The sequence below is a fragment of the Drosophila bipectinata genome, chromosome 3R (genome assembly GCF_030179905.1).
Source record: "Drosophila bipectinata strain 14024-0381.07 chromosome 3R, DbipHiC1v2, whole genome shotgun sequence".
In the NCBI taxonomy this organism is placed as follows: Eukaryota; Metazoa; Arthropoda; class Insecta; order Diptera; family Drosophilidae; genus Drosophila; species Drosophila bipectinata.
Window position 1 is genome coordinate 3,581,643 of NC_091739.1, and position 23,496 is coordinate 3,605,138.

The window sequence follows — 23,496 nt, forward strand, 5'->3', positions numbered from 1 at the left end:
GTTGCAAAACTTTCACAAGTCTCTTATCATGGCTTGAAAGTTATTTTTAAGATAAATGTTGGAGTACAACCTAGTCCAGTGGTCGGATTTAAACGTAGTGCAGCTCGGTAGATTTTTTCTAAGTTTAAGAATTGACTACTTGTGGATCCCCCATGGTTAAAGCATACACCATAAACAACTAAACACCACAAACAAAACTCAACGAAACTGAAACTGAATAATAACTCAGTGCTTAAACTTTGTAAAACTCTAGAAAAAAGGTAGTAATTAGTATTAGTATTGAAATATTGAATATCATTAAATTTTTTGGAGTATTTTTATAGAGGAATGTCCAAAACATTTGTAATAAAATAGTTTCATAACAAATTTGTATGAGGAAAGTTTTGGAGACGTGTTGTTTTGAACATGATACAATTATATAATTATAATTACAATTATAATTGTATCATGGTTTTGAAATAATTTCATACGGATCGGCCTACTATATTTTATAGCTGCCATATAGCTGAACAATCAGAAATTACCCAATTTTCGTGTTTTTGAAAATAGTTGGAGTTTCGTACAGATTATATTTTTGGTCAGTTGATCCGACCCAATTTTCATAACGATCGGCCGACTATTTCTTATAGCTGTCGTATAACTGAACGATCGTAATTGGTATTTGTTTGGAAGTTTGGAACTTTTTTTGATATTTTGTATTCTAATAAATTGGTTATATTATGATATTATCATAAGGATCGGCCAACTATATCCGAGTTTTGCGATATATATCCGGTTTTCATTGCAAGGGTATATCAACTTCAGCTCCGCCCGAAGTTAGCTTTCCTTTCTTGGTTTTCCTCTTTACGAATGTAACGGTCGATGCTGTAAATGCCCATATTGTAAAAAAAAGTGTGTAGCGTCATCCAAGATTTTATTTTATAAAATATTTTAATTAGTTAATTTAGTGTTAACGTTACCAGCGTTATGACATTATCAGGTTTGAATTTTTTCTTTAAACACTTTTTTTCTTTTTTCTTTAAGACTTCCCCTAGAGTGACTCATCTTTTTTTCTGAATGTATTTTTATTTCCGTACTCGTAGAGCGCCCCTTAAAACCGCATAAAATATATATATTCTAGATCAGCATCAACAGACAAGTCGATATAGCCATGTCCTTTTGTCCGCTGTCCCTCCGTTTTTATAAACGCGTGGATCTCAGAGACTATAAAAGATAGAGATATAGGATTTGGCATTTCCTGCACAACCGCAGTTCAAGTATGTTTCAAGATTTTGCCTCGTCCCTCCCGTCACCAAATCATAAATCTGGGTGTAGCGCCAATTAATCGTTAATGTTGTTATTGTTAATGTTAATGTTTTTGGACACGTTAACGTTAATGTTTTTGGACAATGTTTTGATGCCAAACTGTTCCAATAGCTAATCTACACCTACAAAAAAAACGACCATATCTGATCATTTTTAGAGGAGTTATAGACTCTTTAGTCTGCTTCCCTACTGAATCGGTAATATAGCCGTTTTGTTGTTGTTGTTTTTCCCAAGCTCAAAAGTATGCAACAGAAGTTTTTTGCTGAGAGTTGGAAGAGAGAAAAGAAAGGAAGAAGTGCATTGATTGCACTGACTTGTTTTGGGAAATTGTTTTTGTTTTATTCAGGATTAATTAGACAATATTGATATGTGTCAAAAATGACACATTCTCTTGTAAGTCAAATTCCGAAAAACACGACAAAAATGCAAAAATTTCAGTTTCTTGTGTAATAATTGTATCCTTTTTTAAAATTGAAGATTTATGTTTTTTTCATTGAACACATTAAATCACACATTAAATAATTGAAAAACGTCGGAAATTTTAAAATCGGTTTAAAATTAGGCGTCTAGGAATATTTGATTGAAAACAAGTCCCAAAAAACGGGTTTTTTTAAATAAATAAAGATTTTGAGGGTGTTTCAAGTATTTCAAACACGGTTTCGAGCTATATTCGACCTGATAAACAAAGCATTTAGCATAATTTAGAAAAATTGGATTATCTCAAAACTTTCATAGTACATTTAAAACATAACCCACAAAAATGAAATATAAATATTTTTAATAAATTAACTAGATTAATTTAACAATTATATCCAACGGCGTAAACGTACTTTAAAACTTTACGTTCTTTTCCTGCATATTTAATAGCTTTGAACTGTTTTGGCAGTCTGCGAAGAACTGGGTGACCAGATGGAACTAAAGGGTAAACAGTATTGTCCAATCGAAAAAAACCATAAAGTCGTTTGAAAGTTTAAGCTTTACAAAGAGTATACGGATCTCCAATCTTTAAAAACTAATTATTAAATCGGGTATAGCCTTAGATTTAATATTTCCTACAGTAGACCTTCATCCATGTGGTGACGTTTAATACTCTTAATATTCCAAGATATATTAAAAAGTTATAAAAATTCGGTTGTCAAACTACCTTTTGAAGAGACTATATGTCAACTGACGAGGCTACTTATAGCCTACTAATAGCCTCTCATGGTGGAGCCTTTTTCTGGCTGTCAATTCACAATATAGTTCATTTTTAAAAGTGATTTGGAGTCATCATACTAAATTTTAAAATGTGTAATTCAAAATTATGTGTATATATAATTTTTATCATGCAGATTTTACTTGTTGACATTTCTGGGTCCGGCGAATCTTCGGCCTTGGTTACCTCTGGAACCTCATCAGAGTTAGCTTTCAACGCGGGAAACCCACAGAGCTCCAATACTACGAATGAGGGAGGGCTGGCGGTGAAGGCCACAACGGCGAAACACTCGGATTTTCTAAGAGCACCACTCATGGAGCCTCGAGAAAGCAACCTAGACTCAGACTCTGACTCTGACAGTGCGGAGTTCAATTACTTGATCACTGGTGGCGCTACGACAGGAGACAGAACCCTGGTCAGGTATGCAGTCTGGTTCGCATACCGAGGTACAAGGGCTCAATTTGGCGACAACATTATCAGCGGTGGCTTAATCGTCCACAAGCAATTCGTCTTGACCTCTGCCCACTCTCTTTTTTTGTCCCCGTTAGTATCCTTTGCTTTTTTTCAAATTAGTTTTGTTAATTATTTTTGTAACTATTTTTGAAAACTGTAAGTCAGCAAACGAGAGAGCCTAGTGATTTACAAGCTGTGGCCGGAGCAATAAGAAGACTTGAAAGTACCGACGCCACCATTAGTATCATGGCAAAAGCATTTTTTGTACACCCCGGATATAGACACCCCGGAGTAACCAATGACTTGGCATTAGTGCTATTGGAGAGGGAGTTTGACTTGAGTCCCGCCGTGGCCATTGCTCGAATACCAACATATGCGGCATACGATGGTATGTCCTGTACTGTCGTTGGCTGGGGAGCAGTCGTGGATCAAGGACCGATTGCAGATGAGTATCTTGAGGCCAAAGTTGTAACCCATCAGAGTTCATGTTCTATGCTTCGCGGTTGGGATAATATTGCTATGCTCTGTGCTCGAGATGCAGCCTTTTTTGAAGTGGACGCCTGCCTTTATGACTCTGGCACCCCAATGTTTTGTGACGGCAACTATGCGTTTGGTTTAGTTGCTTATGGATTGGGATGCGGTAACCCAGATCATGGCGGTGCCTACATGAATCTCCACCACTACAGCGGGTTTTTTACCAATGACCGAATGAATAATTTGTTATATAAATTTATGGGTTCTAGAGGACCTGGCCCAATACGCCCACTATTTTGGCCTGTATCAGACCTGTATTATAGCAAATTTATGGCCCTACTATTTATTTATTATATATTTGTAAATTATATTGTATAAATTATAAGTTTTAAAACTTTTACATAAGAGCAATGAACTGAAAAACTTTCAAAATCAATAAACATTATAGTAATATTTAAACCAGCAATAAAACAGGAAAACCTAACATTGGGCGGATACATATGTAGTACATAATATGTACTTACATACATTATCGTACATGTACTTTTTAAGATATCTACATACACATATTTATATTTATAGTTTTTTTTTTTAAGTAAAAAACTTAAAAAAATGTATTTGCATATATTAAACATTTGTGGGAAAAGCAAATGAAGCAGAAAAGCATCTATTAAGTTATTTAAACATACAAACTACAGATTTTTTTTCTTAAGAATTTAAGCTTTTAATCTTTATTCAAAGTAGAAGATCTGCATAAATTTAGGGTCAAACAAGGTCCACTTTCCCTGGGCTAAAAGAAACCTTGCAACCTTTAAAGTAACCTTCCTTCCAGTTTTTACAAAGAAAGTTCTTTCGTGGCCGGCTATTTTAATAAAAATTACGGTAAGTAAAGAGAAACGGAGTTTATCGCAAAGTATAACCCATTTTGTTATTTAATAATTGAATCGGACGGTTTCTGGAAAAAGAACAAGACCGCCTCTCCAAAAACCCGAAAACGATATTATCTTTGAATGCATTATATGTAGTTATTTTACAAGTTAAAATGCGAGTTGCACTTGTTCGGGTTATAATAATTTATTTAACTTTTAATTTGTCAATCATTACAAGTAATTTATATATTCTTCAATATTGTAAGTATCTTAGTATTTAAAGACTTCGTGAATGTATCATAAAAAGAAGGCCGAATACCATATTTACAAATCTATATTGGCATTTTAACTTTCTACTGGGAATTATATGTGCCGAAGCAGAAAAAACATTGTAAGTAGCACCAAAATTATAAGTAAAAGCATATCCAAGCCGATCATGGCACCTCCATCAGTACTTGTATCGTTCCAGGCATCCTTGTTCTTTTCTTTTAAGTTAAAACTGGCAATTGTTAGCAAACGGTTTTGTCCATGGGTAAAATAAAGAAGGGTGTGGGACATCAATTCTTCTCTCATTTCCTTAATTCCAAGAATAGAGCCCCAACCATAGCCTGTGCTAAGTTTTCCTGCGCAATGGTCAATCAAATCGTCAGCCAAAGCGTATCTATATGGCAAACAAGCCAACAAGCTGTGATCCGTTTTTCCTGCTCTTGGAGCATTCCCTTGGGTGCAGGTGTAGTCATGCATGCCCGTCCACGTAATGCTATTACATTGCGCCATTGGTTCATAGTCAAATACGATCATTAAATCCTCCTGGTCTTTTAACTTAAAGACTGTATACGCCGTATTCCTTGCTATCAATTTTCCCTTCCATCGGGTTATGAGATAATCTGGATACTCTCCAGAACACTGATTTATCCAATTTTGAGACAAAAATTTTTGGCAGTGTTTCCGGGCTATAAGATTTCCCCACCCCTTTTTATTACTCATTTTTGTTCAGAATTGTTTTATTGCAATTTTGATGACCATTAAAAATTTTGTAATCGCCTGTCTGTTTTCAATAAAATTATGAGATCTCTCTTTCAAATTTCTCATGCCTACTACATTGCATGTAAAACATGCCTACTACATAATGCCTATTTTATTGAAGAGAAAAATTCTTCCATTTTCACATTCTAAAATTTTTTCAGTCAAATCCGACAGACTTGTAGTACTAATATTTATATAATTATATAAATCCTAATTAATATAGGATTTCCCAAATGTTTTGACCAGAGCTTGCAAATAAGACCGAATGAAAGTGTCTTTGACTGACCAAATCAAATAGAAAATAAAACAAAAGTGATTTGCTCTGAAAAAACACGAAGAACAGTTTAAACTTTAAACTTTAAAATGTGTTCCGACATGATCGATTTTTTGCGGATACTTTGAAACTCTGGTTTTGACTAAAGCAACAATTTTTATTTTATTGAAATTTTTGTGCAGGCTGAAAAGATTTTTTTGGTGTTCGATGATTTTAAATTGTTTTGGATCCCCCCTGGGATTTTTGTAAAGACAAAAGTACCGGCAAAATATGTCAAAAATTCAAAAATCCTTGACCACGGAAAAGGACCTATCAAAAAGGAAGCTGCCGACAATTTGAAACAATTGATGGTGGAGAAGGCCTTTTAGCCCCAAAGCCAAACCCGGTCAAAGGCCTTTTGGATGTAGCCACCATGCAGCCACCACCACCTACCTGAAGAGTAGCTTACGTTGAAATCCATCTAAAACGAATTTTACCTATCGATGCAGTTGTTCGAAGGTCCAATGTCCTCCTTTTAAACATAATTGAAAAGACGGAATTGCTGCTTGGACTTGAGGATTGGAAAGCAAGTGAGCATGGATGCATCTTTCTAAGATCTTGGTAGTAGACTGATTTGACGGTAGCTGTTGAGGTATGCTGGCGGCTTGGCCTTTCTGTGAATCACCAATTAGCATCCACGGCTTTGGGAAATGCTCAATCATAAAAGCAGCATTAAACAGCAGAACTAGGAATACGATCGCAAGAAGAGGAAGCGACTTCAGCGACTAGTTCCGTCAGGACCAGGGGTTAACTTCTGGTTAACCAGTAGACTGGTTAACTTCCACAGGGTGAAATTTGGGTCCTTATTGGGAGTGGCTTCCTCTAGCTCATCGTCAATGGAACCTTGTCTGAATAGCGTCAGGAGGTCGAACAAACTTCTAAAAAATAGAAAATTTAGGTTTAGGTTTAGGACTTCAAACTTCAGAAACTCGAAATGAGCTTGTCAAAATTCTTTGTGTATTTTTTCTTGCTTTTTATGCATATCGACGTGGTCTTATTCGTGATACCCTCCGTCTGCTTTCCCTCAGAATTCTCATCCCAGCTCACTTCCAACGGAGACAATGGAACAAGTTCATCCGAATGGAGGTCACTAAATAAGCGGAATGAGGAAGTGGAAAAACAGACGGATGAGTTTCAGGAAAATGGCAACGATTTTGATTCATTTGAAATAGAGTACTTGGTCACTGGTGGATATCGCCCAAAAAACAATAATTTGATTAAATTTACGGTATCACTGCGATATAATAAAATTAAGCAATTCTTTGGAGATAATCACTTTTGCGGAGGAGCTATTATACACAGAAAATGTGTTATCACATCTGCCCATTGTCTTTTTACCAAGTAAGCAGCAAGTATACACATTCCATAAAGTCTCTTTACTAATCTGTAACCTGATGGTGGCTCTGTTTTGTATGTAGAAAAGGAAGTTTGGAAAAAGCTGATTACGTAACCGTTGTGGCAGGCACTCCCAACAGGCTAGAAAGAATCAGCAGCACTCAGGTCGTTAAGACAAAAAAGCTTATTCCACATCCCGATTACAATCGAGAAATGGGCCACAAGTTTGACATTGGATTGGTGTTACTTAATACAGACCTAGTGTTGGGTCCATCTGTCGCCGTCATCCTGCTAACCGACATACCTCCGGCTAAAAACTTGGACTGCCCCGTAGTGGGATGGGGACAAGTTATCGAGTTATCATAGTTTACTTTCTAAACTCTTAGAATTTTTTTCTAAGACTTATTTTATTTTTTAGTTTTCTAAGATTTTTATACCCTTGCAGAGGGTATTATAATTTTGTCCAAAAGTGTGCAACGCAGTGAAGGAGACATCTCCGACCCTATAAAGTATATATATTCTTGATCAGGATCACCTCCTGAGTTGATATGAGCATGTCCGTCTGTCCGTCTGTCTGTCTGTCTGTTTCTACGCGAACTAGTCTCTCAGTTTTAAAGCTATCGTCTTAAAACTTTGCACACACCCTTCTTTCCTTTGCACGCAGTATATAAGTCGGAACGGCCGAGATCGGCCGACTATATCCTATAGCTGCCATATAACTGATTGATCGGAAATGGTATAACTTTGACGTTTTTAAAGTTAGAGAGTTCAAATTTGACATGAGAGCGTTTTTTGGCAAAACATTACGACATGCCAAAGTTCATAAGGATCGGCCGACTATATCCTATAGCTGCCATATAACTGAACGATCGGAAATAGTATTTGGTAGAAATATCAATTTTCGTATTTTTGAAGATAGAAGCTTGGGACTTTTTTTTAGATTTTTTATTGTAATTAATTGGTTTTATTATGATGTAATCATAAGGATCGGCCAACTATATCCGATGTTTGCGATATATATCTGGTTTTAGCTGCAAGGGTATATCAACTTCGGCTCCGCCCGAAGTTAGCTTTGCTTTCTTGTTTTTTTCTGAGATTCGTTTTATTTTTAATTTGGACCGTTTCCGGATGGGGCTGTTAATGTTGACATAAAAGTCCTGTCAAAAACTTTATGCGAAAATATGCCAAAATGGAATCCCGATGGTATGATCTGTGGCGGGGATCCGAAATTCTTCGAAGTGGACAGTTGCTACGGTGATTCTGGTGGACCACTATATTGTGGCTTAAAGTTGTATGGCACTGTCTCTTATGGACGTGGTTGTGGCACTCCTGGCTATTATGGAGTATACACCGATGTATATTTCTTCCGGGATTGGCTGGAGCCTGCCACACGAGGTGTATGGCCTGAAATTGATGGCGGAAGTTCACCCATATTTTTCCGCAGCTTCAAAGGAGAGGTATCTCAGTATTTGGCGTCTTTATTTTTGTACTATTTTCTAAAATTACCCTTAACGGCTTGGGAATAGAATTCGTAAATTTGTATTTTCTTTATTAAAGATTCAAAATTTATATTTAAGCAAATTTACAATATTTTACCATTATGAATAATAAATGTTTTGATTTGACTCTCGAATATAAATGTATTCAGTGCAATGGATATCGAATCGAATCCTATATGAAGCTACTTTTGCTTATTTAAACCAAAGCTTAAGTCCAAAAGCGTAGCAATACTATAAGTAGTAATGCAGACAGAAATAAAATTACGTTTGGCGCTTCACCTCGAGTCCTATCATGCATTTTATATAAGTCCGAATTTTCCATCTGGTTACGTAGTTTATCAATCTCATTTCCAATATTGGCGTAGTACAGTATCGTAGAATTACTGGGACCCACCACTTCCACTCTACTTTTGTTATGACGAGCGCAATGCGAGTACAATTCTTCGGATAAATGAAACCGGTAGGGCAAACAGGCCAAAATGCTACGATTCGTGGTTATATTCTTTAAATTTCGGCCAAGCTGGTTCATGCACTGGAATTTATTCATGCCGAGCGCCTTGACCAAGTTACAATCTTGGATTTGGTCTAATCGGAAAAAGATCATCAGTTCGTTGAGTTGACTCTTCTTGAGCTTGAAAATCGCATAGGAGTCTCCCTTTTTCACCAAGTCGTCTCTGTAAAGTTCTTTTACGCGGTCGTAATATTTATCATGACAGATTTTCATCCAACTTGATCCGTCTATAAATCTGTCACATCCTTTTCTGTTTACTAGGGAATCCCAACCTTTTAACATTTTTAATAAAAACTTGCTTATATCTTGACTAAAAATTTTGTGTATTTGAATTCTCAATATTCATTTCTCTTAGTTTTATTGAAAAACTCAAAATGTCAAAATTATTTGGTATATTTTTTTTTGATGTTTTCACACAATGTAATATACAAAGGACTGGTCTTATCAATCGGGTTTTCCTCGGATCCCTCATCCTTGTTGACGCCAGCTGGAGAGCATGCGAACTTCTTAAGATACTCCCATTGGGGGGAGGAAAAATTTCAGTATGACAAGGGGGAAAACCCGCCTTCAGTATCAAACAAAACCTTTGATCCTTTTGAATTTGATTACCTGGTAGCGGGAGGATACCGTCCTATTTCAAATAACTTGGTGAAGTACGTTGTGTCACTGCGTATTTATGACTCTCCGCAATGGTTTGGAGCTTATCATTATTGTGGAGGATCCATTATTCATAAGAAATTTATTGTCACAGCTGCCCACTGCCTATTCGACACGTATGTTCCAAAAATAGCACGTCTTTTTCTGTAATACGTCTTGGTTCATTTTGGTTTTTAGGAAAAGAAAGTTGCTTGTTGCGGAGGATATATCCGTGGTGGCAGGCACTCCTAATAGACTTCAGAAAATCAACACCAGTCAGGTTATCAAGGCAATGGAGCTTATGCCTCATCCCAACTACAAACATTTCCAGAGTATCAATTATGATATTGGATTGGTGCTCCTTAGCAAGGACCTTACCCTGGGTTCATCTGTTGCCGTGATCTTTTTGCCCAACATGCCACCGGCCATAAATATGAAATGTACTGCTGTGGGTTGGGGTAGAGTTGTTCTGGTTAGTTTCGCCTCTGGCTTGTTTTTATTATTGCAGAAGGTCAGAAATTAATTTTGGTCAGAAATTTGGGACAAAATGAAGGAAACATCTCCGACCCTATTATGTATATATATTCTTAATTAGGATCGCCTCCTGAGTGGATATGAGCATGTCCGTCCTTCCTGTTTGTCTGTATGTTTCTAAGGCTATCGACTTAACTTTCCTTTGCACGCAGTATATAAGTTGGAACGGCCGGGCTCGGCCGACTATATCCTATAGGTACCATATAACTGATTGATCGGAAATGGTATAACTTCGGTGTTTTTAGAGTTAGAGATTTCGTAAGGATCGGCCGACTATATCCTATAGCTGCCATATAACTGAACGATCGGAAATGACCCAACTTTCGTGTTTTTGAAGATATAAAGCTGGAACTTGGTACAGATTATATTTTTGGTCAGTTGATCCAACCTACCAAATTTTATTAGAATCGGCCGACTATATCTTATAGCTGCCATATAACTGAACGATCGGAAATGGTTTTTTGTAGAAATACCTTTGGTATTTTTGAAGATAGAAGTTTGGGACTTGTTTTAAATTTTGTATTATAGTAAATTGGGTTATATTATCATATTCTCATAAGGATCGGCCAACTATATCCGATTTTTGCGATATATATACGGTGTTCAAAACTTAGGTTGAACATAGCATATAAAAGCTTAAATAATTTTAAAATATTTAAAATTCAAATTAAATAATTCTTGCACAAATTATTAAAAGAAAAAAATGTATTAACAAAATACAAAAAAAACATTTATACAGTCCACTAAAAATTATAATCGAAGAAAAGGTTAAAGTAACATCAAATTTATACAAAAAATATTAATCAAAAACACATTAAATTTACCCCTCTTTTTGTGGCCCTTTCCAGAATGTTCAAGCATTGAACACTATTTTTTATAGAAATTCCTAAGTTAGAGTTTCAAGGGATCGGACCCATGGAAATATGAGTCAAACAGCATAATCTAAAACCGATCCCCTGCAGCCTAACATAAATAACACAAACATAAGCATCATAAATAACACAAACATAAGCGCATCCGCACTTGAGAAAGGGTCGCATAGCATGTCAACGTGCATTGCGTTGATAAGTAGTTTTAAACACATAGGTTTAAGATTCTCATGTATCGTACTTATAAGAGAACTTCACCGAATAAAATCAGTTTCCATAAGGAGCTCATTGGAGTAAGACCTATTTATGGCTCCTCTTAACATACGGTTTTAACTGCAAGGGTATATCAACTTCGGCTCCGCCCAAAGTTAGCTTTCCTTTCTTGTTTAGTTATAGGGTTGCAATTTTCTATGGATTCTTTTTTTTTGGCATAATAATTCGACCAACTTTCATAAGGATCCTATAACCTATGGCTGTGTTTTTTGAAGATAGAAAGTTGGAAGTTCCTACAGATTCTATTTTGAGCCATAGAAGTTAGCTTTCTTTTTTTGTTTTTTTCTAAATTACGGTAAGTAAAGAGAAACTGAATTTATCGCAAAGTACAACCTCTTTTGTTATTTAATAATTAAATCGGACGGTTTCTGGAAAAAGATGCAAGACCGCCTCTCCAAAAACCCGAAAACGATATTATCTTTGAATGCATTATATGTAGTTATTTTACAAGTTAAAATGCGAGTTGCACTTGTTCGGGTTATAACAATTTATTTAACTTTTAATTTGTCAATCATTACAAGTAATTTATACATTCTTCAATATTGTAAGTATCTTAGTATTTAAAGACTTTGTGAATGTATCATAAAAAAAGAATACCATATTTACAAATTTATATTGGCATTTTAACTTTCTACTGGGAATTATATGTGCCGAAGCAGAAAAAACATTGTAAGTAGCACCAAAATTATAAGTAAAAGCATATCCAAGCCGATCATGGCACCTCCATCAGTACTTGTATCGTTCCAGGCATCCTTGTTCTTTTCTCTTATGTTAAAATAAGCAATTGTTTGCAAACGATTTTGTCCATGGGTAAAATAAAGAAGGGTGTGGGATGTCAATTCTTCTCTCATTTCCTTAATTCCAAGAATAGAGCCCCATCCATAGCCTGTGCTAAGTTTTCCTGCGCAATGGTCAATCAAATCGTCAGCCAAAGCGTATCTATATGGCAAACAAGCCAACAAGCTGTGATCCGTTTTTCCTGCTCTTGGAGCATTCCCTTGGGTGCAGGTGTAGTCATGCATGCCCGTCCACGTAATGCTATTACATTGCGCCATTGGTTCATAGTCAAATACGATCATTAAATCCTCCTGGTCTTTTAACTTAAAGACTGTATACGCCGTATTCCTTGCTATCAATTTTCCCTTCCATCGGGTTATGAGATAATCTGGATACTGTCCAGAACACTGATTTATCCAATCTTGAGACAAAAATTTTTGGCAGTGTTTCCGGGCTACAAGATTTCCCCACCCCTTTTTATTACTCATTTTTGTCGAGAAAATTTTTTTGCAATTTTGATGACCACCACAAATTTTGTAATCAATTGTCTGTTTTCAATAAAATTATGAGATCTCTCTTTCAAATTTCTCATGCCTACTCTTTTTTTTGTTTTTTATGGTTTTATTTAAAACTGTCCAACAGGGACCACCTTTAAATATTGTGGCAGAAAACTTGGCTTGTGTGTAACTAAAGTTAGAGGTGGAAAAATAAGAAAGTCTAAGAGTTATTCCGGATGAGGTCCAGCGGGTGAGTTCTGCGCAGCCGCTGCATCTGTTCGCTGTTGTCGAGGAGATTGGTCGCCAACTTGTTGGGGTGGTTGTGTAGTCTCTGGATGTACTTGCTGATGCTTCTCTGGATCTCCTCCTTCACCCATGAGAAGCCAAGCACCTCGTGGATTGTCTGGTTGTCGTGGTAGACGTGGGCCTCAGTGGCTATACGGAGGGCTCTATTTTCAAACGTCTGGATAGTCTGAATATTAGTCTTGCTGAACGTGGCCCAAAGTTGGATCCCGTATGTCCAAATTGGCCGAATAATCGCCTTGTAGATTAGGATTTTTGAAGAAGTCCTTAACTTCGACCGTCTACCCATTAGCCAATAGTACGCCTTCAATCTTACTTCACACTGCTTTTTGACTAGGTGAGGCTTCCAAGTAAGCCTCCTGTCTAGCGTGAAGCTCAGGTATCTTGGGTTTTCTACTTGTGGGATGGGGGAGCTGTTGAGGTGGACCGAGAGTAAATGGCGGTATTCCACCTTCTCTGCCAATCGCCGAGATCTAGTTGCTCCTGCATGACAGTAGCTGTCTCTGTAGCGTTGTCAGCAGCGGTCAGGAAGGCGGTATCGTCCGCATAGGTCGCTGCCATTATGTTGGGGCTCCGCAAAACTGGGAGATCGGCCGTGTAGACATTTTATGATAAAGGGCCCAGCACGTTGCCTTGGGGGACTCCGGCGCGGACCTCCCTGAGTCCGGAAGTGGCCTGTCCGCTTCTGACCGCAAATTTGCGGTCCTTCAGGAACGACTCAAGAAAGAGGTAGTAAGGTCTGGGCAGGTTAGTCTTCAATTTAAGTAGGAAACCGGAGTGCCAACCCGGTCGAAGGCTTGTTTGATATCCAGCAATTACAACCAGGCAGTACTAATTGGTTTCGAAGGCGTCCAGGATATACTGCACCACTCTGTGGCATTATTCCGGCGTTCCGAGGGACCGTCTGAAGCCAAACTGGTGAATGGGGATCAGACCAGCCTCGTCCAGTACTGGCACTGCTCTACTCAAAAACACTCTTTCGAGTATTTTGGAGAGTATCGATAGGAGACTACTCGGACGCTAAGAGGCAAGATCGGCTTCGGATTTTCCGGGCTTGGGTATCATGGTTACCAGAGCATGTTTCCAGTTGGTCGGAAAGTACCCAATTTCTAAGCATCTTTTATAAATTTTCGTCAGTATCTTGATGCTTGGAGGTGGCAGCAGTTTTAATGCGGCTGCATTGATGCCATCATCGCCCGGGGCCTTTTTGATGCTCAACACTGAAACCTGGGCGGCTGTCTCCTCTTCCGTCATAGGTGGTATTCTGGTCGCCTCATGCGGGCTCTGCCAAGAGTGGTTCCGTTTCTGCTGCCTCTTCGCTTTCCAGGTGTTCGGCGAACGAGTTGGCTCGGTCCGTCTCTGACCTGCAGCAACAGCCATCGGCTCGCTGAACAGGTGGGATCCTCTTAAGAGGACGTCGTATGCTTTTCATGACACGCCACAGATTGTTTTGTGGGCAAAAGTCTTCGATTTTCGCGTTTTAAAATTTTTTTAGTCAAATCCGACAGACTTGTAGTACTAATATTTATATATATATGAATTAGGATTTCTCAAATGTTTTGACCAGAGCTTGCAAATAATACCGAATGAAAGTGTCTTTGACTGACCAAATCAAATAGAAAATAAAAAAGAAAAAACACGAAGAACAGTTTAAAATTTAGATTGTTTTTTTTAGATCCGATTCTCAGTTTTCCGACATGATAGATTTTTCGCGGAAACTTTGAAAGGATCAAAAGTTTTTTGTTCACTCTGGTTTTGACTACAGGACTACAATTTTTATTTTATAAAATTTTTGTACAGGCTAAAAAGAGTTCTTTGGTTTTCGATGATTTTAAATTGTTTGGGATCCCTCCTGGGATTTGTATACAGACAAAAGTACCGGCAAAATATGTCAAAAATTAAAAAAATCCGGGACCACGGAAAAGGTCTTATCAAAAAGGAAGCTGCCGACAATTTGAAACAACTGATGGTGGAGAAGACCTTTTAGCTTATTCAGGAGCCCCCAAAGCCAAACCCCGCCAAAGGCCTTTTGGATGTAGCCACCATGTAGCCACCATGCAGCCACCACCACCTACCTGAAGAGTAGTTTACGTTGAAATCCATCTAAAACGAATTGTTCCTGTCGATACAGTTGTTCGGGGGTCCCATGTCCTCCTCCAATTTAAACCAAATTAGAAAGACGGAATTGTTGCTTGGACTTGAGGATTGGAAAGCAAGTGAGCCTGGATGCATCTTTCTAAGATCTTGGTAGTAGACTGATTTGACGGTAGCTGTTGAGGTATGCTGGCGGCTTTGCCTTTCTGTGAATCACCAATTAGCATCCACGGCTTTGGGAATGCTCAATCATAAAAGCAGCATTAAACAGCAGAACTAGGAATACGATCGCAAGAAGAGGAAGCGACTTCAGCGACTAGTTATTCCGTCAGGACCAGGGGTTAACTTCTGGTTAACCAGTAGACTGGTTAACTTCCACAGGGTGAAATTCGGGTCTCTATTGGGAGTGGCTTCCTCTAGCTCATCGTCAAAGGAACCCTGTCTGAATAGCGTCAGGAGGTCAAATTAAGTATATTACAAACTTCTAATAAATAGAAAATTTAGGTTTAGGTTTAGGACTTCAAACTTCAGAAACTCGAAATGAGCTTGTCAAAATTCTTTGTGTATTTTTTCTTGCTTTTTATGCATATCGACGTGGTCTTATTGGTGATACCCTCCGTCTGCTTTCCCTCAGAATTCTCATCCCAGCTCACTTCCAACGGAGACAATGGAACAAGTTCATCCGAATGGAGGTCACTAAATAAGCGGAATGAGGAAGTGGAAAAACAGACGGATGAGTTTCAGGAAAATGGCAACGATTTTGATTCATTTGAAATAGAGTACTTGGTCACTGGTGGATATCGCCCAAAAAACAATAATTTGATTAAATTTACGGTATCACTGCGATATAATAAAATTAAGCAATTCTTTGGAGATAATCACTTTTGCGGAGGAGCTATCATACACAGAAAATGTGTTATCACATCTGCTCATTGTCTTTTTACCAAGTAAGCAGCAAGTATACACATTCCATAAAGTCTCTTTACTAATCTGTAACCTGATGGTGGACCTTTTTTGTATGTAGAAAAGGAAGATTGGAAAAAGCTGATTACGTAACCGTTGTGGCAGGCACTCCCAACAGGCTAGAAAGAATCAGCAGCACTCAGGTCGTTAAGGCAAAAAAGCTTATTCCACATCCCGATTACAATCGAGAAATGGGCCACAAGTTTGACATTGGATTGGTGTTACTTAATACAGACCTAGTGTTGGGTCCATCTGTCGCCGTCATCCTGCTAACCGACATACCTCCGGCTAAAAACTTGGACTGCACCGTAGTGGGATGGGGACAAGTTATCGAGGTTCCGATTTCTGGTTTTCATAGTTTACTTTCTAAACTCTTAGAATTTTTTTCTAAGACTTATTTTATTTTTTAGTTTTCTAAGATTTTTTTTTTCTGAGATTCGTTTTATTTTTAGTTTGGACCCTTTCCGGATGGGGCTGTTAATGTTGACATAAAAGTCCTGTCAAAAACTTTATGCGAAAATATGCCAAAATGGAATCCCGATGGTATGATCTGTGGCGGGGATCCGAAATTCTTCGAAGTGGACAGTTGCTACGGTGATTCTGGTGGACCACTATATTGTGGCTTAAAGTTGTATGGCACTGTCTCTTATGGACGTGGTTGTGGCACTCCTGGCTATTATGGAGTATACACCGATGTATATTTCTTCCGGGATTGGCTGGAGCCTGCCACACGAGGTGTATGGCCTGAAATTGATGGCGGAAGTTCACCCATATTTTTCCGCAGCTTCAAAGGAGAGGTATCTCAGTATTTGGCGTCTTTATTTTTGTACTATTTTCTAAAATTACCCTTAACGGCTTGGGAATAGAATTCGTAAATTTGTATTTTCTTTATTAAAGATTCAAAATTTATATTTAAGCAAATTTACAATATTTTACCATTATGAATAATAAATGTTTTGATTTGACTCTCGAATATAAATGTATTCAGTGCAATGGATATCGAATCGAATCCTATATGAAGCTACTTTTGCTTATTTAAACCAAAGCTTAAGTCGTAGCAATACTATAAGTAGTAATGCAGACAAAAATAAAATTACGTTTGGCGCTTCACCTCGAGTCCTATCATGCATTTTATATAAGTCCGAATTTTCCATCTGGTTACGTAGTTTATCAATCTCATTTCCAATATTGGCGTAGTACAGTATAGTAGAATTACTGGGACCCACCACTTCCACTCTACTTTTGTTATGACGAGCGCAATGCGAGTACAATTCTTCGGATAAATGAAACCGGTAGGGCAAACAGGCCAAAATGCTACGATTCGTGGTTATATTCTTTAAATTTCGGCCAAGCTGGTTCATGCACTGGAATTTATTCATGCCGAGCGCCTTGACCAAGTTACAATCTTGGATTTGGTCTAATCGGAAAAAGATCATCAGTTCGTTGAGTTGACTCTTCTTGAGCTTGAAAATCACATAGGAGTCTCCCTTTTTCACCAAGTCGTCTCTGTAAAGTTCTTTTACGCGGTCGTAATATTTATCATGACAGATTTTCATCCAACTTGATCCGTCTATAAATCTGTCACATCCTTTTCTGTTTACTAGGGAATCCCAACCTTTTAACATTTTTAATAAAAACTTGCTTATATCTTGTGTAAAATTTTGTGTATTTGAATTCTCAATATTCATTTCTCTTAGTTTTATTGAAAAACTCAAAATGTCAAAATTATTTGGTATATTTTTTTTTGATGTTTTCACACAATGTAATATACAAAGGACTGGTCTTATCAATCGGGTTTTCCTCGGATCCCTCATCCTTGTTGACGCCAGCTGGAGAGCATGCGAACTTCTTAAGATACTCCCATTGGGGGGAGGAAAAATTTCAGTATGACAAGGGGGAAAACCCGCCTTCAGTATCAAACAAAACCTTTGATCCTTTTGAATTTGATTACCTGGTAGCGGGAGGATACCGTCCTATTTCAAATAACTTGGTGAAGTACGTTGTGTCACTGCGTATTTATGACTCTCCGCAATGGTTTGGAGCTTATCATTATTGTGGAGGATCCATTATTCATAAGAAATTTATTGTCACAGCTGCCCACTGCCTATTCGACACGTATGTTCCAAAAATAGCACGTCTTTTTCTGTAATACGTCTTGGTTCATTTTGGTTTTTAGGAAAAGAAAGTTGCTTGTTGCGGAGGATATATCCGTGGTGGCAGGCACTCCTAATAGACTTCAGAAAATCAACACCAGTCAGGTTATCAAGGCAATGGAGCTTATGCCTCATCCCAACTACAAACATTTCCAGAGTATCAATTATGATATTGGATTGGTGCTCCTTAGCAAGGACCTTACCCTGGGTTCATCTGTTGCCGTGATCTTTTTGCCCAACATGCCACCGGCCATAAATATGAAATGTACTGCTGTGGGTTGGGGTAGAGTTGTTCTGGTTAGTTTCGCCTCTGGCTTGTTTTTATTATTGCAGAAGGTCAGAAATTAATTTTGGTCAGAAATTTGGGACAAAATGAAGGAAACATCTCCGACCCTATTATGTATATATATTCTTAATTAGGATCGCCTCCTGAGTGGATATGAGCATGTCCGTCCTTCCTGTTTGTCTGTATGTTTCTAAGGCTATCGAATTGAAACTTTGCACACATCCATCTTTCCTTTGCACGCAGTATATAAGTTGGAACGGCCGGGCTCGGCCGACTATATCCTATAGGTACCATATAACTGATTGATCGGAAATGGTATAACTTCGGTGTTTTTAGAGTTAGAGATTTCGTAAGGATCGGCCGACTATATCCTATAGCTGCCATATAACTGAACGATCGGAAATGACCCAACTTTCGTGTTTTTGAAGATATAAAGCTGGAACTTGGTACAGATTATATTTTTGGTCAGTTGATCCAACCTACCAAATTTTATTAGAATCGGCCGACTATATCTTATAGCTGCCATATAACTGAACGATCGGAAATGGTTTTTTGTAGAAATACCTTTGGTATTTTTGAAGATAGAAGTTTGGGACTTGTTTTAAATTTTGTATTATAGTAAATTGGGTTATATTATCATATTCTCATAAGGATCGGCCAACTATATCCGATTTTTGCGATATATATACGGTGTTCAAAACTTAGGTTGAACATAGCATATAAAAGCTTAAATAATTTTAAAATATTTAAAATTCAAATTAAATAATTCTTGCACAAATTATTAAAAGAAAAAAATGTATTAACAAAATACAAAAAAAACATTTATACAGTCCACTAAAAATTATAATCGAAGAAAAGGTTAAAGTAACATCAAATTTATACAAAAAATATTAATCAAAAACACATTAAATTTACCCCTCTTTTTGTGGCCCTTTCCAGAATGTTCAAGCATTGAACACTATTTTTTATAGAAATTCCTAAGTTAGAGTTTCAAGGGATCGGACCCATGGAAATATGAGTCAAACAGCATAATCTAAAACCGATCCCCTGCAGCCTAACATAAATAACACAAACATAAGCATCATAAATAACACAAACATAAGCGCATCCGCACTTGAGAAAGGGTCGCATAGCATGTCAACGTGCATTGCGTTGATAAGTAGTTTTAAACACATAGGTTTAAGATTCTCATGTATCGTACTTATAAGAGAACTTCACCGAATAAAATCAGTTTCCATAAGGAGCTCATTGGAGTAAGACCTATTTATGGCTCCTCTTAACATACGGTTTTAACTGCAAGGGTATATCAACTTCGGCTCCGCCCAAAGTTAGCTTTCCTTTCTTGTTTAGTTATAGGGTTGCAATTTTCTATGGATTCTTTTTTTTTGGCATAATAATTCGACCAACTTTCATAAGGATCCTATAACCTATGGCTGTGTTTTTTGAAGATAGAAAGTTGGAAGTTCCTACAGATTCTATTTTGAGCCATAGAAGTTAGCTTTCTTTTTTTGTTTTTTTCTAAATTACGGTAAGTAAAGAGAAACTGAATTTATCGCAAAGTACAACCTCTTTTGTTATTTAATAATTAAATCGGACGGTTTCTGGAAAAAGATGCAAGACCGCCTCTCCAAAAACCCGAAAACGATATTATCTTTGAATGCATTATATGTAGTTATTTTACAAGTTAAAATGCGAGTTGCACTTGTTCGGGTTATAACAATTTATTTAACTTTTAATTTGTCAATCATTACAAGTAATTTATACATTCTTCAATATTGTAAGTATCTTAGTATTTAAAGACTTTGTGAATGTATCATAAAAAAAGAATACCATATTTACAAATTTATATTGGCATTTTAACTTTCTACTGGGAATTATATGTGCCGAAGCAGAAAAAACATTGTAAGTAGCACCAAAATTATAAGTAAAAGCATATCCAAGCCGATCATGGCACCTCCATCAGTACTTGTATCGTTCCAGGCATCCTTGTTCTTTTCTCTTATGTTAAAATAAGCAATTGTTTGCAAACGATTTTGTCCATGGGTAAAATAAAGAAGGGTGTGGGATGTCAATTCTTCTCTCATTTCCTTAATTCCAAGAATAGAGCCCCATCCATAGCCTGTGCTAAGTTTTCCTGCGCAATGGTCAATCAAATCGTCAGCCAAAGCGTATCTATATGGCAAACAAGCCAACAAGCTGTGATCCGTTTTTCCTGCTCTTGGAGCATTCCCTTGGGTGCAGGTGTAGTCATGCATGCCCGTCCACGTAATGCTATTACATTGCGCCATTGGTTCATAGTCAAATACGATCATTAAATCCTCCTGGTCTTTTAACTTAAAGACTGTATACGCCGTATTCCTTGCTATCAATTTTCCCTTCCATCGGGTTATGAGATAATCTGGATACTGTCCAGAACACTGATTTATCCAATCTTGAGACAAAAATTTTTGGCAGTGTTTCCGGGCTACAAGATTTCCCCACCCCTTTTTATTACTCATTTTTGTCGAGAAAATTTTTTTGCAATTTTGATGACCACCACAAATTTTGTAATCAATTGTCTGTTTTCAATAAAATTATGAGATCTCTCTTTCAAATTTCTCATGCCTACTCTTTTTTTTGTTTTTTATGGTTTTATTTAAAACTGTCCAACAGGGACCACCTTTAAATATTGTGGCAGAAAACTTGGCTTGTGTGTAACTAAAGTTAGAGGTGGAAAAATAAGAAAGTCTAAGAGTTATTCCGGATGAGGTCCAGCGGGTGAGTTCTGCGCAGCCGCTGCATCTGTTCGCTGTTGTCGAGGAGATTGGTCGCCAACTTGTTGGGGTGGTTGTGTAGTCTCTGGATGTACTTGCTGATGCTTCTCTGGATCTCCTCCTTCACCCATGAGAAGCCAAGCACCTCGTGGATTGTCTGGTTGTCGTGGTAGACGTGGGCCTCAGTGGCTATACGGAGGGCTCTATTTTCAAACGTCTGGATAGTCTGAATATTAGTCTTGCTGAACGTGGCCCAAAGTTGGATCCCGTATGTCCAAATTGGCCGAATAATCGCCTTGTAGATTAGGATTTTTGAAGAAGTCCTTAACTTCGACCGTCTACCCATTAGCCAATAGTACGCCTTCAATCTTACTTCACACTGCTTTTTGACTAGGTGAGGCTTCCAAGTAAGCCTCCTGTCTAGCGTGAAGCTCAGGTATCTTGGGTTTTCTACTTGTGGGATGGGGGAGCTGTTGAGGTGGACCGAGAGTAAATGGCGGTATTCCACCTTCTCTGCCAATCGCCGAGATCTAGTTGCTCCTGCATGACAGTAGCTGTCTCTGTAGCGTTGTCAGCAGCGGTCAGGAAGGCGGTATCGTCCGCATAGGTCGCTGCCATTATGTTGGGGCTCCGCAAAACTGGGAGATCGGCCGTGTAGACATTTTATGATAAAGGGCCCAGCACGTTGCCTTGGGGGACTCCGGCGCGGACCTCCCTGAGTCCGGAAGTGGCCTGTCCGCTTCTGACCGCAAATTTGCGGTCCTTCAGGAACGACTCAAGAAAGAGGTAGTAAGGTCTGGGCAGGTTAGTCTTCAATTTAAGTAGGAAACCGGAGTGCCAACCCGGTCGAAGGCTTGTTTGATATCCAGCAATTACAACCAGGCAGTACTAATTGGTTTCGAAGGCGTCCAGGATATACTGCACCACTCTGTGGCATTATTCCGGCGTTCCGAGGGACCGTCTGAAGCCAAACTGGTGAATGGGGATCAGACCAGCCTCGTCCAGTACTGGCACTGCTCTACTCAAAAACACTCTTTCGAGTATTTTGGAGAGTATCGATAGGAGACTACTCGGACGCTAAGAGGCAAGATCGGCTTCGGATTTTCCGGGCTTGGGTATCATGGTTACCAGAGCATGTTTCCAGTTGGTCGGAAAGTACCCAATTTCTAAGCATCTTTTATAAATTTTCGTCAGTATCTTGATGCTTGGAGGTGGCAGCAGTTTTAATGCGGCTGCATTGATGCCATCATCGCCCGGGGCCTTTTTGATGCTCAACACTGAAACCTGGGCGGCTGTCTCCTCTTCCGTCATAGGTGGTATTCTGGTCGCCTCATGCGGGCTCTGCCAAGAGTGGTTCCGTTTCTGCTGCCTCTTCGCTTTCCAGGTGTTCGGCGAACGAGTTGGCTCGGTCCGTCTCTGACCTGCAGCAACAGCCATCGGCTCGCTGAACAGGTGGGATCCTCTTAAGAGGACGTCGTATGCTTTTCATGACACGCCACAGATTGTTTTGTGGGCAAAAGTCTTCGATTTTCGCGTTTTAAAATTTTTTTAGTCAAATCCGACAGACTTGTAGTACTAATATTTATATATATATGAATTAGGATTTCTCAAATGTTTTGACCAGAGCTTGCAAATAATACCGAATGAAAGTGTCTTTGACTGACCAAATCAAATAGAAAATAAAAAAGAAAAAACACGAAGAACAGTTTAAAATTTAGATTGTTTTTTTTAGATCCGATTCTCAGTTTTCCGACATGATAGATTTTTCGCGGAAACTTTGAAAGGATCAAAAGTTTTTTGTTCACTCTGGTTTTGACTACAGGACTACAATTTTTATTTTATAAAATTTTTGTACAGGCTAAAAAGAGTTCTTTGGTTTTCGATGATTTTAAATTGTTTGGGATCCCTCCTGGGATTTGTATACAGACAAAAGTACCGGCAAAATATGTCAAAAATTAAAAAAATCCGGGACCACGGAAAAGGTCTTATCAAAAAGGAAGCTGCCGACAATTTGAAACAACTGATGGTGGAGAAGACCTTTTAGCTTATTCAGGAGCCCCCAAAGCCAAACCCCGCCAAAGGCCTTTTGGATGTAGCCACCATGTAGCCACCATGCAGCCACCACCACCTACCTGAAGAGTAGTTTACGTTGAAATCCATCTAAAACGAATTGTTCCTGTCGATACAGTTGTTCGGGGGTCCCATGTCCTCCTCCAATTTAAACCAAATTAGAAAGACGGAATTGTTGCTTGGACTTGAGGATTGGAAAGCAAGTGAGCCTGGATGCATCTTTCTAAGATCTTGGTAGTAGACTGATTTGACGGTAGCTGTTGAGGTATGCTGGCGGCTTTGCCTTTCTGTGAATCACCAATTAGCAT

General features: G+C 38.3%; 1 protein-coding gene and 2 long non-coding RNA genes across 4 annotated transcripts; 2 read left to right on the forward strand and 1 right to left on the reverse strand.

The window, feature by feature from the left end:
- Positions 1 to 2,415: 2,415 nt before the first annotated feature.
- On the forward strand, positions 2,416 to 3,832 carry LOC108128035 (uncharacterized). The gene is made up of 2 exons (XR_011443329.1): positions 2,416 to 3,043; positions 3,115 to 3,832. It is a non-coding gene; the product is annotated as an uncharacterized lncRNA (long non-coding RNA).
- An 11,671-nt stretch (positions 3,833 to 15,503) lies between these two features.
- LOC122321569 (putative trypsin-6) lies at positions 15,504 to 16,878 on the forward strand. Of its 2 annotated transcripts, none has more exons than XM_043211932.2 (3): positions 15,504 to 15,910; positions 15,988 to 16,261; positions 16,379 to 16,878. In XM_043211932.2, exons 1-3 carry the CDS (start codon positions 15,504 to 15,506, stop codon positions 16,790 to 16,792), a joined length of 1,095 nt encoding a protein of 364 aa, XP_043067867.2. In that variant the 3' UTR covers positions 16,793 to 16,878. The 2 variants fall into 2 exon arrangements, with proteins under 2 accessions (XP_043067867.2, XP_070137436.1); XM_070281335.1 differs by having other exon boundaries at positions 15,988 to 16,252.
- Positions 16,799 to 23,442, reverse strand: LOC138926600 (uncharacterized). The gene is made up of 2 exons (XR_011443172.1): positions 23,251 to 23,442; positions 16,799 to 18,350 (listed from the first exon to the last, which is right to left on the reverse strand). It is a non-coding gene; the product is annotated as an uncharacterized lncRNA (long non-coding RNA).
- Positions 23,443 to 23,496: the final 54 nt, after the last annotated feature.

Coding starts and splice junctions, on each gene's coding strand:
- LOC122321569 (XM_043211932.2), top strand. CDS start 15,504: ATGAGCTTGTCAAAATTCTTTGTGTATTTTTTCTTGCTTTTTATGCAT. Junction 15,911..15,987: donor GCTCATTGTCTTTTTACCAA/GTAAGCAGCAAG, acceptor TTTTGTATGTAG/AAAAGGAAGATTGGAAAAAG. Junction 16,262..16,378: donor GATGGGGACAAGTTATCGAG/GTTCCGATTTCT, acceptor TTTTATTTTTAG/TTTGGACCCTTTCCGGATGG.